At 42.4% G+C, this 15,023-nt stretch overlaps 1 protein-coding gene across 3 annotated transcripts in view; it reads left to right on the forward strand.

Annotated features, from left to right (window-relative positions):
• The window catches only part of tspan9a (tetraspanin 9a), a 215,128-nt gene that overhangs the window by 190,107 nt on the left and 9,998 nt on the right, over nt 1-15,023 (forward strand). For all 3 annotated transcript variants that reach the window (XM_049574030.1, XM_049574031.1, XM_049574029.1), the window contains 4 exons: nt 304-378; nt 9,605-9,706; nt 10,040-10,171; nt 13,367-13,450. In XM_049574030.1, coding sequence (XP_049429987.1) covers nt 304-378; nt 9,605-9,706; nt 10,040-10,171; nt 13,367-13,450 — 393 coding nt within the window. The remainder of the gene's footprint in view (nt 1-303; nt 379-9,604; nt 9,707-10,039; nt 10,172-13,366; nt 13,451-15,023) is intronic.

A 15,023-nucleotide genomic window follows, 5' to 3' on the forward strand; every position in this document is an offset into this window, starting at 1 on the left:
TGTTTCTATGCATAGATATAGAAGAATCCCACATATCATGGAGTATGAATCAAAAGCACAATAAATCACAGATGCAGAGCTCATTGAACATGTGTGTATGCTGTAAACTGTCATGATGTATGTAATCTACAGCCATATTTTAGCTGTTTTCCCTCACATTTTGTAGCACTCAAGAGACACAAATGACAGCAATAGAAGCCTCTTGGATTTATATTCAACATGTTTTCATCGGCATGACAAGCTAGATTAACAATGCTGCCAAAGCGACTGTTAAAACAAGGCTCTCCCTCCTCTCTCTGACAGTTCTTCATTGTCCTGCTGATAATTCTCCTGGCAGAGCTGATATTGCTCATCCTGTTCTTTGTGTACTCAGATAAGGTAAGTTAATTTTGCTTCCCATGTTATGTCTGAATGTCGAAGCTAACGTCTGTAACTGTTCCAGTTAACTCGCTAATATTTTCCTCACGCGGACTAACACTTCACCACGGCTTATCCATAGTGTGTACATGCAATGCCACGGCTGTCAGGCATGCATCACCCCCAGCCTTGGAAAGTTAATGTCTTGCACACACAAACAGCCACACGCAACTACACAAAGCAATAAAAGGTGTTAGTGTGATGAACATATCTATCCCCAGTTGCTTCCGGGTATCGGAGTTCCCTCTTTTATTTGGTTGTTTCTCAGGCAGGAGGTTGCATATCTTCATTCTGCCATTAACCCAGCAGGCAAAGGTTAGGCCACAAAATGCAGCCCAATCCCCACCAGTTGGCACCCTGTAATTGGCCCCGAGCACATTTCCCATGACCTCCACATACGCTCAAGTCAGGTGTGCGTCTGTGAGGCGATGACAGATGACGATTTGTAAAGCTCTGGGGATTATTGACATCCATAAACAGACCAGATTCTTCTCTGTGCTTAATCAAATCGTCCCCCAAATGTTTCATTCTGAACATGACAAATGTTCCGAGCAGGGAAAGAAATGAAGACTTCTATCAGTTTTCAAGGACACATCATTGATAGATCCGTCTATTTATATATTCAAAGTCTCTATGTCGCCCGGCCCCCTGTGCGTCGGCTAATTCTCCGTCTTTGTTCTGAGGTTATTGCTCAAACTTAGTCTCTCAGGCAGATAAAGGAATTCATTTAGCAGCCAATCCATTCTCAGATTTGGATCAGGTCTCGGAGGCACACCCTGTCAGGAGTAAATATGTCTGTTGCCTTATCTCCAAAATATTACCGGCTTAACTTTCCCAAAAAAAAACTGATCCCTCTGGAGGAATTTAAATGGAGACTCTTGACTTCACAGAAGCGCCTTCCCATCACCTGCAAAGTCGGGGAAAGATAGCCAAGCAGGGCTGAGGATTTGGTAAATGTGAAATCAAATGAGTCTGTGTTAGTAAAGGATCGGGCATTAGTCAGGGAGAGCTGCCTCATTCACACCAGTTCCAATGAATAGCAACCGTATTTTGTGTTTCTCCTATCTTGCCAAATTACAGTGTGTTTACCCTGGCTTAGAGCTAATGGGATGTGAAACCACGATGGTGCTGATCGCTACCCAATATATTTCTCTTTATTGGTCTTCAAATGCCATTGTAAAACCAAGGTCATTACAGCAAATTATATGTTATTGGAGATGTCACCCCCTGACTGTTTCCAAATAAGACGTCCTGCAAATTTGAGGAAATTGTGTGGCGCTGGGACGCCAGACGGCAGAGAGAGAGTCAGGATTGGATGAATGACAATCGCTGTCCATCACACAAGGCCCTTCAGATATTGCCCTGGTTTTCTCTCTCCTCTTGACTTGCCTCTCTCCAGTGAGATCTGGTATGCTGTGTGAGGCTCTCCTCATCCTCTGCTACAGGCTGTGATCAGAGGAATCACTAATTCACTTCTCCTATTTGATCTCCTAATCACAAGGCATTTATTAACAAGTCTGGAAGACATACAGTAGTTGGCAGCTTTTGAATGTGTATCGGCAGAGGCCCCGCAAAACAGATATTTTAGTCTTTCAAATAGGTCATCTTTAAGTCATGAGTGACGCCTCTGCAAACTGTGATCCTTCAGGGTGACAAGCTGTCGACGAGATGTGGGGAAGAAACGAACATATAGTATCTGGTTTTGCTGGAGGAACACATTTTTTTCACCGCTTTCATTTAGTCACACTGTTTCCCCCCCTTATTTCAGCATTTCCACCAGTTTAATCCTGCTTAAGAGGTTCTGCTCCTCTTCTTAATGGAGAATTTCTCTCTCTTCTTCCTCACCTCAGCAGGCTTGCTTCCAGGTATGGCTTATGCGTAGGTACCCCCTCTTTTCCCTTCCACAGCCCAGTGGTGTTAAGCTCTCTGATTAAATGCCATGTAGAGGCTGTAGTATAATAAAGGCTGGCCCTGCAGTTAGCAACCAGCTGACTACAGCAGATGGCTGGGCCACAAACCAGATTACAGCCATCCGTCTTTAATGCTGTGACCTCATTGTGCCTCCGTCGACCCAACACGCTGGGCCGAATACCAGTGAAGGTTTACTAGCTCAGAATTAGGAAGCAGAACCTGGCATGCAGAGAAGGGAAGCACCAAGGCATTTGCATTGCAGTGTAGGGAGAAGGGGAAAGAATAAAATGCAAATAGAGAGAAGGAATGGAGGGGAAGCAGGTGGACAAAGGTGGGGGGGGGGGGGGTACCCAAGACAGGGAGGGGAATGAAGATGAATGGGTTGCAGGTTAAGTGTTGCAGAAGGGGGTAGAAGTGCATGAATGTAGCCTAAAGGGAGGATCAAAAGAGGACAAATGTGACAGAGGTGAGGTGTTAAGTGTTAACTTTTATAAAGGGAGTCAGGAGAAAGGCAATGATGTCATGAGGAGTACAAAAGGTTGATCACATATAACAATGTGATTTTATCCCTGCTCATTATATTTAGGCTTAGGCAGAAGCTTTGTATTGCATTGTATCTTGCTTTATGGGGTCAGCAGCTGGACTAAATAGAGGTACTCATTAAGGTATTGAAATTACCCAGTACAAAGTAGTATTTAACCATCTCCAGTCAAACGATACCTGCATTCAATCCTACATGTGCCAGGGGTGTGATTACGCGCTGTCTCGACTTCCACTGGATCAGCAAACTTTTTGTTGCAGCTCCAAAGCTGCTCTCCTCAGTGAACAGTCAATTCACCGTCTGCTCAGTATCTCAAGCTAACACAGCAGCAGTAGCGAACACCCAACGCAGAGCCATTAGACAGTCTCAACAAACTCATGCTGACACTGAAACTGCTCAATTCTGTCATTAAACCCATTACTAACTGTTTGGTAATGGCAGCCATGTGATGCTGAAAGTTAGTCCTGTCACTGTGTGCGCAGCAGGTGGACTTTAATATCTGTCCCCGGTGCAGAGCTCACATTCCCTCAGCAGCAGCTCCAACCCTTATTATCTATGGTGAAGTCAAACATGGTATATTTGACAGATCTGGCAGTTCAGCATTCCAAGATACCCCTAAAATGTTCAAATGACTTTACTACACATCACTGCATTCACATAATGGGTATCAAATGAAGTTCTCTATCGGTATTGGTATCACTTTAAGGGTACTGGTATTTTTACTAGTATTGCTCATTTTTTAAATGGTACCCAGCCCTGGTCGGAGGTTAGGTCTAGGCGGCATAGGTACTCGGTTAGGGTTAGGAAAAGATCATGGCTGCCATTAGTCACATGAATTGACTGATGCGATTAACCACTTGTGACAAAATAACGTTTTTTTGAGTTTCACAAGGGACACAAACACTCATGTCTTGGGTTAAAGTCCTATGCTTGTTGGACCCATTCACCTTCCTTCCCACCTAACCTGAGTGGACTATGTCACTCTTTATACTACATCTGTTGCGCTGAACATCGAATAATGATGCAGATGGGGTTACACTGAAGTTGTTTGCATGCCTGGCAGGTTTCAGATGGATGCATTGTGTATCCACAGCTGATGCCGAGGGCCACTGCCCATGTAACATGTTTTGACGCCCTGGAAATGCGACCAGGCTTGGAAGGCTATGCCAAATCCATGATTTGTCTTACTAACAATCAAACAAACCATCACACATGTCTAGTCATGAGTTGCATTTGTTGCAGGCAGAATTATGCTCAATCCTTGGCCATGCTTTATTTTTTTCCAGACCAATTACAGAGAAGTAGTGGGGGTCTTACCCTCGCTCTGTTGAGTGCCCCAGCTACAGGCTACTCGGCACAGGCTTGCAAAGCAACTGAGGGAATTAAGTATCCTTTTTAATGATGTGCTGTTGGGGACCTCTGGCTGTGATGCTGTTTCCCTCCACATCATTTATTACGTTTTCCGGGCAGTTAGCTAACGCACTTGTCCAGAGCTGAGAAATGAGAGGAACAGTAAAATATTGTTAACTTCGGTTCTTAGGGTCCTCTTAGGAGTCAAAGGATGTGACGATTGGAGCCATTGTGCCCTGACGATGTATATGTGACCCAAGAATGTCTGTGGAACAGAGTGTAAGAGAACTGAACTCTTTGGAAAGAGGTGCCTTAGTGTGAATGTAGCAAATTAGATGTGAAAAAGGAAGATGTTGTGGGTTCGCATGAGTTTATCCTTCAAAAGCTAACGATGGAAGATGGGGTGTGTGGCTGTCACTTTAGTGTTTGGTTATGAGGTAACACTCTTTCAATACTGTTGTACAGCTGACTGGAGATAAGCCAGCGGAGTCTCTGTGATCTGACAACACAGAAAAAGACCTGCTTTCTTTCACTTGAAGAAACAGTGAAATAAGTGACAATTTATTCTGAAATGTGTAGCTGCTTAAGACTTCACAGAATGAATCATGTTTAAAGACTGAAGACGAGATGAGAGGGGGGAAGTGAGGTGAGAAGAACAGGGAGTAAAAATTTGAAGAATAGTCCTGCAAAGTGGAAATTTGCTGTGTCAAGTGTCCTCTCTTTTACAGTAAAGTCCCGCAGGATTGGTGTCCATTTCCGCTTCTGCTCTCAGCATGATTCTGAGGCCTACTTTAACAGAAAATTTCAAGTTATAGTTTCCACCTTTTTTCCCCCCATTTATCATCCTCAAACTTATCTCGACCATAACCAGAATAACTTGTCCTAAATGTTATTGTTCAAATGAGCCAACGTTTTTCATACCAAATGTGCTTTCTGTGTGATTTTACACAAACCATCATGGCAATCCATGATCCATCATTGGTTTTCCAGAGTGATAATAGTCAGTATGTTGTGTTACAATGTGTATGTGTCATGAATTTGCCCTGGTATTGCTGCAGGGTGAATGTTTAAGTATAGTAAAAAGTGGCTAAAATCAATATTTTTATATTAATAATGTATAAAGTGACGTGACGAGAGAGTTAGCCACAGTGATAAACACACAGAGAAACAACACCCAATTCTGCAGTTCCCCAGCTTACTTTTTTAATGTCTTGGTCCACTCTCACATCGTTTCCAGCCACAGCAAGCAGCTGGTTTTTAGCAAAAAGCTCTAAACACCCATTTTATGCTACCTTCCAGCACCGAACAGGCACACAGATAAAGTAACCAACCAGCTGTGGAGCACAATGGGACATTTAGCAACTTAAAGGGGAACAACACTCATTTTGAAAGTTCATACATGTTATCCCTATGATCTAAGATAAAAAAAAAATAGAAGTAAACATGAACAACTCTCCCAAATCCAGAAACTAGAATGCTAAAACTAAAAGCTAATCAAATATAAACCACAAAATCAGGCACCCGTTCATTTGCTATAGAGCAGCTCCAGACGTTATAGCCTATGACATCACAAGTATGAGACTTACCTCTCTTGTTTCTGGCTTTGACAGACAGTAGCTTATGTTCACAAATATTGATTGACCTTTTCCAGGCCATGGAAATAATTTATTGGAAATCTTAATTTAGGTGGTGTTCCCCATTAAGAGCCAGTTAATTCCTGTGGGAGTTGGTGGAGACCAAACAAGAGCTCAAAGGAGAGTGAATATTGGTATTACATCGCTTTGTGGCCAGAAACACATCCCTAATTGAAAGATAATGTTGCTTTGTATCTGCTGCATGTTTAAATAGGTGATTTTGCTCACAATATTGATAACATGTTCTCAGCTTGTGTCTGCTGCCCCAGTTTGACCCAAAAAAAATGAGATATTACAGGTTAGGTTTAGAGATTTTTCAGTGAGAAAGTAGTGTTCTGGACTTTTTTTCTTTTACTTATGCCTTGGCTCTCCCTCAATTATGTATGTCAGGCTCCTGTGTAGCTCCGAGCTCTGTTCTCCTGTCAGCACGCACAGAAGGTGGCAGACTACTAAAATTTAATCTGGCTATATTTCTACATACTGAATGTACCATTTGTTTCATTTCACAGATGGGTTGTGTTTTCATTTAGTTGGCTTCCTTCTCAGAGTGGTAATATGTTTACTGAACCTCCCGCATAGTCTGTTGATATTCTTTTTCTTTGGTGAAATTGTACTGCAGAGACTGTGATTCGTTTGGAATTAAACGCTGTAACATCGTTTGAAGATTGCAATCGCTCAAAGTGATAAATAGCAGTTGGGTAAAAGTGAATAAAACTCACACAATACACTAATTGCTCTTCTATACAGCCATTACACCACCTACTGTAAACAAGCAGTACTTTCTGGTGTTCTGAGAGGAACTTGAACCGCCCTCCGAGACACTAGTCATCCTCAGAGGCCAAACTAATGAGAAAGAAATACAAGGGAATCAACACTGGAGTACAATAACATATCTTAAAGTGTGCTCCTCCATGGCAGAATTTGTCACCTGCATCGCACAGATGTGACCTTGCTGTCTGAACGGGAAAATTGGATTGGAGGTGCATATTCAACATCGAAACACCGACGAGAAAATCAGGTCTTTTTGAAAATGGAAGCAGTCAGCTCAGTCATGGCAATGCATTCTAGTAATGAATAAGCAGTGTGGCTCCATGTCTGCACTGTGACAAGTCCCAGTGTACCTGGTCCCCAGGTGTTTACATGTCACCAGATCTGGGGCCCGAATCTGACAGTTGGGAGTCTTTGCGCTGGGATTATTAATGTCTCTGTGCCTGCGGGATAAAACCAAAAAAATATGCTTTTGAGATTTTGGTAAAATTGAAGAATAGTATTGTTTAAAGCATAAAAGAAAGAGTAAATTAAATAAAGAATAGCTTTAATACCTTACTGTTTGGTAATTTCAGTACTGGCTGGCTTTATTGTATTATTACAGCGTCTCAAGTGACAGGCCGACAGGTGTTTATCAGACAATCCACCACCCACTCTCTGTTCTCCGCTTTTGTGCACAGTGACAGAAAACACACGGCAATTTGGATAGCAAGCCTATTCCTTCCTCCGCCCTGTCAACTTGTGTATCTGCACGTCTCCCTCTGTTTTCCCCCTCTCTGTGACTCCTGTGTGTTCGCCTGGCCGGCTGGACGAGGTGAACCAGCTACATTTCTGTGATGAAAGTGCTCTCCTGTATTGCTGAGCAGGACTTGGTCAGCCCAGAGGAAACCACAAGCTTATCTGTGTAATGAGAGGTATGAGCTGTGTCTGAGGGCTTTGTCAATATGCCATGTCTGAGGGATTGCACCGACGCCCCATGGCAACTTGAAGAGAAAAGTTAGCAGGATACGAGGTGTTGCCAAAGTATGGTGTTATTTGTGAAAAATTTCCAGCAGCAGCAACATGAGCCTCAGTCAAGAAGTTAGTTTTCCTCATCAGAAAAAAAATAGGCTAATACAACAAAGAGTGTGTTTGTATCTGCTTCTTTTGCAAGGAGAAAATGGGTCAGAGTGTTGCATGATCAAATCCCTGTTTGTTCTGCAGTCATTTGTCTGCCTCTTGTTAGCGGTAAATCTGGATCATTAAGTTTCATTTCAGGCTGTACCAAAGACTTCCACACATGAAATAGAAGATATGCAAAGACTTATTGGCGACTCAGAAGATGATTTTTATTGTAGTGGGGAGGGGTGGGGGCACCCCCTGCTCTCTAGTGACTGTGTTAGTGCGAGGAGTCAGTAATGAGCGAGCAGCATCACATATAGCCTAGATGGAGAGGAGAAGATAGAGGAAAGAAACAAAGTACGAGACAGAGATTGATGATGCTGCTCTTCATCTCATTTTCCTGCACAAGGACAGATATGGTAGGGCCTGCAGCCCGAGGTGCAATACACAGATACGCTCCTCTGCATCAGCAAAGTTACTGAGCGAGGAAGAAAAATGTGATTTGAAATGATACTAATCTTATTTCAAAGGTTTTAGAGGCTTTTTTTTAAATGGGTTTTGCATGATTAATGATTACTAAAGCATTTTATTGCCAGGGAAACTTTAATTACTCTGTAAAGAAAAATGTGACTTTTATGTTTAATTCAGCAAATACATTTCTTAAGCCATTCAGCTCAGAAAACAAGGGGTTTTTTTTCCTGCCAATAAATTGCTGAACCACTTAATTTAAAGCTTAATCTAGTTTTGTGTAGAATCAAAGGAAGGTTTTGTCTGTCTCTCACATACAGTGCAGCATACCTAATACAAGTCTTTGCTGAGCTACACTGCTAATTAGTCAAGTGACATTAAAATTATATTTCTCTAATAAAAGCACGCTGACATTATCTACCCAGCTGTTTCAATTTTCCTGCTTCTATTACTTTTTAAACGGAGGGATTTACTGAGCAGCCTCCAAACAGTGTCTAGCTGAACACCAGTCCTCCCTCTCTGAGCGAAGAAACTGAAGAATAGCTGAAAGCACCTTGTTGTGTCAGGCGGTGACAGCCATGATGCCGCTTCTCTTCTTGTGTGCAGATTTTTTTTTTTTCCTGGGCACAGTCTGAGGCCTTAAGCTTCAAGTATTAAAGCAAAAGCGTTCTTTCTGTTGCGATATAACTTGTAGTGTCTGTGAAGATGTACAGCGTGGTTCTGGCAGTGCATGTCATTTTTCCAGTAATAATTACCCCATATCTGAAGCGCCTCTCAATCTGTCGTGGCAGTTAGCAAATCCCCACGGGCAAAGCGAACTGCAGGAGAACTAAAGCTCTGATTTTGTATCTCATTAACACATCGAATGAGATATTAATCTCCATCAGACATGGCACAACCCTGAGCATATTGTTGGGGTTCAGTCAAGAGGAAAATGATTTGCTAGCGCTGCTGAAGGGCATGTTGAAGCTGTGTGTGTATGGAGCGAAGCGCCACATGACACGTGTCAGAACTGCAGTCGTCATGCAAAAGTCCAAGTCACCGTAGTATGGTTATTTTTAGACGACAAGAAAAAAGGGTTACCTGTAACTAAGCTGCTGTCACTTTGCACTCATATGTTGGTACTCAGCTTTCTGTGTCTCCTTTTCATCATCACAAAGAGTAAAAAACTTGATCAATCATACACAATCCCAGAAAAACACTAAAAGCACTTTACTGCATGCCACAGACACCACTATCGTATACGTCTGTGCGAAAAAGACATCATCAGTGAATGCACCCTTAAAAACACTCAAGCTACAACTGCCTACTCAAATACAAAGGCTATAATTAATAAATAACTCACTGAACAGTCTTTCAACCAAGTCTTTCAAAACAAGGTCTCTAACCAAGGCTGCTGTTTTTTTGTCTCCAGGTGAGCGAGAACGCCAAGCGGGATCTGAAGGATGGGCTGGCTCTCTACAACTCAGAAAACAACATAGGCCTGCGAAATGCCTGGAACATCATCCAGGCAGAGGTAGGCAGACCTCACACCGTGCATTACATCCAGTATTAGACACATTAGCATAAATGTTCATTCACAACGCTAGACGTGATACATAAATGCAAAGTTTGACTGAAATATTCCAGCTAATGCGTTTCCAGGCTCGGCTGTGGCTTTAATGCAACATTAAAAGTCAAAGCTAGCCAGTGAAGTACGCTTCATTCCATTATTGCACTCCTCCAAAGCAAAGGGACTAATTACAATACATGTTACATTAAAGTTAGTTTGAGGTCTCCCTGGACTGACAGGAAGCGTTAACTAATCTTGTGTCCAACGTGTGTGTGTGTGTGTCTGTGGTATTCACAGTGGAAGTGCTGTGGTGTGATAGCATACACCGACTGGCATGATGCCCTCAAGGAGAAGGTAGTTCCTGACCGCTGCTGCCAGGAGCATTACCAGAACTGTGGGCGAAATTCCACAAACATGTTCTGGAACAGGGTGAGTATACATTGGCTGTAATGTAAATGTATTTTGTTATACACACACTATGTTATTTAACTATGGAAGGATTACTCTATTTACTCTGTTTACTCAAACTGACTATAAAGAAGCTAAAAACGGCTACAAAGAGATGCAAAATGACCACAAAGAGACACATTTTAACTACAAAGAGACTTGAAAGAACCTTAAATATGCACAAAATTACTACAAAGAATTGGTGTTTGGTGTCTTTTGTTCTAGGTGTGGGGAGCCTTTTGCAAATGCCTCATATAAGCGAATAATTATTCTACAGATTTTCTTTTTCTTTATTTCTCATGCAGATAACAATCTAATCAACATATGTATATATATTACATGAAATTAAAGTAATGAAATAAACAGCTCTACTGTTTATTACCTGCTAGAGTAGCAGCAGTCTCCCTGTGCAGATTCTTAAACACAATATTCTCTCTCCTTCTAAATCGCTCGAACCAGCCCATGGAAACATTGATATTGTTGTCCTCCAGGCTCGCTGCCCATCCCTCTGCCTTTTCTGTCACCAAGGCCCAGCTCAAGGGGGCATTACATGACCGGACATTATCAATCCACTTAATGAGGGCAGCGTCAACACAATGCTTTCCCGCTGCACATTTGTTTTCTGTCTTCATCACTAGGAGCTTTAAGCTTCAAGAAAACTAGGTTTTTCACTGTGGAAATGTCTTGTTTCCATCATGATATCAATGTGCACGTGGCACCAGCCTCAGGTAGCCAGCTGTAAGCACACGGGTTACTGCAAGGCAAAGTATTATCGTGGCAGTAAAGTAAAAATTTAAGCTAAAATTACCGTAGTTTTAATTTTTATAAAGAATTATGCTTTCAGGTTGTCCGTCTGCTCGTCTGCACGTACATCCCATTCTCGTGAAGACGATAATTTAAGAAAACCTTCAGTGCCTTCAAATTTGGCTCAAACATCGACTTGGACTCAACTGATCAGATTTTGGTTGTCAAAGGTCAAGATCAGCGTGACCTTGCATCAATCTCATTCTCGTGAATGCGATATCTCAAGAACACCTTGAAGAAAATTCTTCAAATTGGGCTCAAACGTCCACTTGGACTCAACGCTGAACTGATCAGATTTTGGTTATCAGTGGTCAAAGATCAAATCACTATGACTTCGTCCATCTCATTCTTGTGAACACAATAGAAGACCTCGAGGGAATTTCTTGACACAAATGTCAACTTGGACTAAACAATAAACTCATTAGAATTTGGTGGTGGAAGGTCAAAGGTCAGGGTCAGAGTGAGGTCAACTTTACATCGTAATGTTTTGCATAAAACACTTATCTGGCCATTACTCAGCATCATATCTCAGGAACAGAAGGAGAGGCATCTGGCCTGTACTGGACTGCTGACACTAATCTTGGGTGTCCATCTTGAGATTGTGCTGATTGTATAGATCTTTTGTGTTGCCGGGGGGAAGGTGTGTGTGAAGAATCCATGTTTTCACAGACATGGCTGTAAACTGTGAAAGAAATTTTATGTTGTCATGTATCAAGAACCTAAAATGAACTCATATAAAGTATATTAAGGGTGGGGTAAAATCACTACAGCATAGTATTGCATTATTTTGTGTGGCAGTAATGATATTGCAACTATAAATTACACTTAATTCAGGAACACTTAAGTCAAATAAACTTTCCATTTGCAGTATTATATTTGGCGGTATGGCTCCGTTCTGGGGCCTCGCTGCCTTTCCTCGGGCCCATGCAAAAAGCCTTTTCCACGCGCCTACGTGGAAAGCCTTAAGGCCTCTCTGCCCTTCTGCGTGCCTACATGGAAAGCCATAAGGCAAAGAGCACACCTCCCTGCCCTTCTGTGTGCCTACATGGATAGCCTAAAGCAGGGAGAGTAGCAGCAAAGACCCCCTGGGAACAGAACAGAGCAGCATCAATGACAAACAGAAATGACATTGATAAATCATACACACCAAAAAAAAAAAAGAGGAGCTGGGGCAGAGGGAGGTTGCCTCGGAGGCTTGCAGAGGAAGCAGCAACAGTAGGCAGCCAGAGCAGTTTAAACAGGGCGTCCTGAATGAGATTCGCCAATTGGTTGCATAGAAAGGAAACATGTGATCTATCAATCAGCTGCTCCATCAGTTGACTGGGCTGTTTGAGATCAGCTGATGTAGCTGGGATGTGAGCTGAGCTTGGCATCATATCCTGCCTGAACTAACGCTATGCTCAATTTTTGGTAGCCTACTAGAATTCATAAATAATGCAGACACATGGATACGTTTTGCTGCAATAAAAATTATTCGAGTGAGATGAGCAGACTGACAACATTATCTTATCACACGGTTTTAAATAATAATAATGTTGATCTAGGACACAGACTCATAAGTACCAGAATCACAGGGGACCTAAAAATCATAGAACTTATACATTTTTAATCTTCAGTCCATCTGTTCAGTAGTTTTTTTCTTCACCCTCTTTGTGTATTTAAAGTAGCCATAAAGTTTTTGTCTTATTGCTGAATTCTGATCACGCTGAATTTGTTTCCATTATGCATGAGACAACAGCTCTTTTTTTTCTCAGAGAGCTCACAGCACAATGTTCACCAATCTCCCCCCATTACAAGTCTAATCTGCTATTGGTCTGGCATGTGGTTTGTTAGCAGGTCCAAAGTAGGGGATTAAAAGCTGTAATATAATTGCCAAAATGAGAATAGGCAGACATTGAGCCGGCCCATTGGGAAACCGCAGCACTAAAAGCTTGTGTGTAATCCTGCCCAGAGGAGACGGCCACACACTGTATAGTTAAGTCTTACATGCTGCCTCAGCACCCGCGCTCAAGAATGGGCACCACTCTGCAGCTGAAACCACCATTAAGTCCTTCACCAGTGAGTGACCTATGAATGAACCCAGGTGGGAATACATTTAAGAGGTAGTATGCACATCTGTCCATATGGCCTCTAAGTCTGCACATAAAAGGAATCACTCATGGGTAATTCACTTGTTGTAACACCTTACCTGGTGGTTCATTCATCCGAGGATATATCTCATATGTAAGAGATGCATTCTTTGTTGAAAAGCATGAACTGGATGGATTTTCTAGGTGACCAAACAGACTGCGACTGATGTGACAAGACTCCTCTGCCACAGTGAAAATGCACATTTCTTTAGTGGTTTCTTTACAAGCTTTTGTTCCATTTCAGGGTTGCTTCGAGAAAGTGGAGGAATGGCTGGATGACAACAAACACCTGCTGGGAACCATAGGCATGGTCATCTTGGTAGTGCAGGTACGAGGCTTAGTGATAAATTGTTCTTTCCTTCTCCATTTGTTTTTGGTTTTTTGCTTCTCCCCCATTTATTTTCTCCCGATTTTTCTTCTTGTTTTGTGTCTGGGTGCATTTGTTTGTGTCTGGCAACATGTTTTGAAAAGGGGGAAAAAAAAAAAACATCTGCATCCAGTGGCCTCTGCGCCACCATCTTCTACTGAGACAGTTTGTAGGCTTGTGCTCAGTGGGCGTTCTGGGCACCCACGCACATTGAAATATTGAAGTCACTGTATTCTGCACCCTGATCTTGTCTGGGAGAATCAAAGCCACCTGGATTTGTGCCAAGCAGGCTGTAGTCATGTATACAAAGCCATCAGAAGATAGGGCAGCAGAGATACTGAATATGGAGGAGCAGGTATAGAGTCGCAGATTAAAGGCACAGTTGGGAAGTGTGATAGATTTTCCTCCTAAGACACCGTTTTTCTTTTTGTCCTAAAATCAGCTTTACATTTATCCCTCTTTGTAGAGTGAGAGTCTTGCTGCATTTTGCAGTACATTTTCTGCTTTCGTGAAGGGTGCGTCCTAAAAGTGTCTGCAGACTGAACAAAGCAAAGTGTACTTTTCCCTAGCGCTTGCACAAATTTGACTGCTGTGTTTTGCAGTTTGTGCTTATTCGCTCTAGACAGCCAAAGTACCAACTTTATTGATGTTAGCTGTAGCTAGCTAGCAATGCACCAACTGCATGTGTGCAGAGAGAGTTTGTGCTGTGTTTGTGGGACAGCTCAGACTCAGACTGATTTCAGAACTCATCAGAAACCCTAGTACTTCCTGCATCTTCAACCAGTCTCACTCCTTCTTCCTTTAGTCTCTGTATGTCTATAAAATGGAGTCATAAAGCCCTGCGATAAGCGTGAAGTTTTCACTCAAACATTTTTAGGTCTTGGGGGCTGACAGTTTTTGTCACCCCAGTAACAGACTGGCAAAATGTTCAGGGTAATGTAAACTGAGTGATGTCCTGCCCCCCAAGAGATGGATGCATGGACAGGTCATTGCTGCACAAACCTCTATGAACAGATATCTGCGTATGTATGCAGAATCTGTAGGCAACGGGACAATATTTTGGTATCAAAAGCATGCTGGTCCCTTTTTTTGGTCCAAGTTGTATTGATCAGTCACATGTGAGCAAGCTTTGGTTGCATGCAGTTGAACAGTCTGAATGCATAGGCCAAAATGCAGTCTCAGAACCTATCCACTATCGTCTGACAATGATTTACGTTTTTCCTTATTTAGCTGCAGTCATATGCAGATATCTGTTCATAGAGATTAGCCAAAATGTTGACGCAAGGAAGAAGTCTTGCCTCAGATATCTGCTGGCTACAGTGGAGCCCTCGAAACATTGGCTGTTGCCCTCAGAGGCTTATGGTTTTCAGTCAATGGGTTCCTTTGCTATTGCTGCACTGCCTTGAGCACATCTTTTCACACCTAGTTGCCTTTGTATGCAGTCACATTCTGTCTAAAACTCACTTTGCAGTCAGTCTAAACACATCTTAAGAGTTATGCTCTGACCTTTCAGACACAAAACCTATCTGTGCTG

The sequence above is a fragment of the Epinephelus fuscoguttatus genome, linkage group LG4 (assembly GCF_011397635.1).
Source record: "Epinephelus fuscoguttatus linkage group LG4, E.fuscoguttatus.final_Chr_v1".
Classification (NCBI taxonomy): Eukaryota; Metazoa; Chordata; class Actinopteri; order Perciformes; family Serranidae; genus Epinephelus; species Epinephelus fuscoguttatus.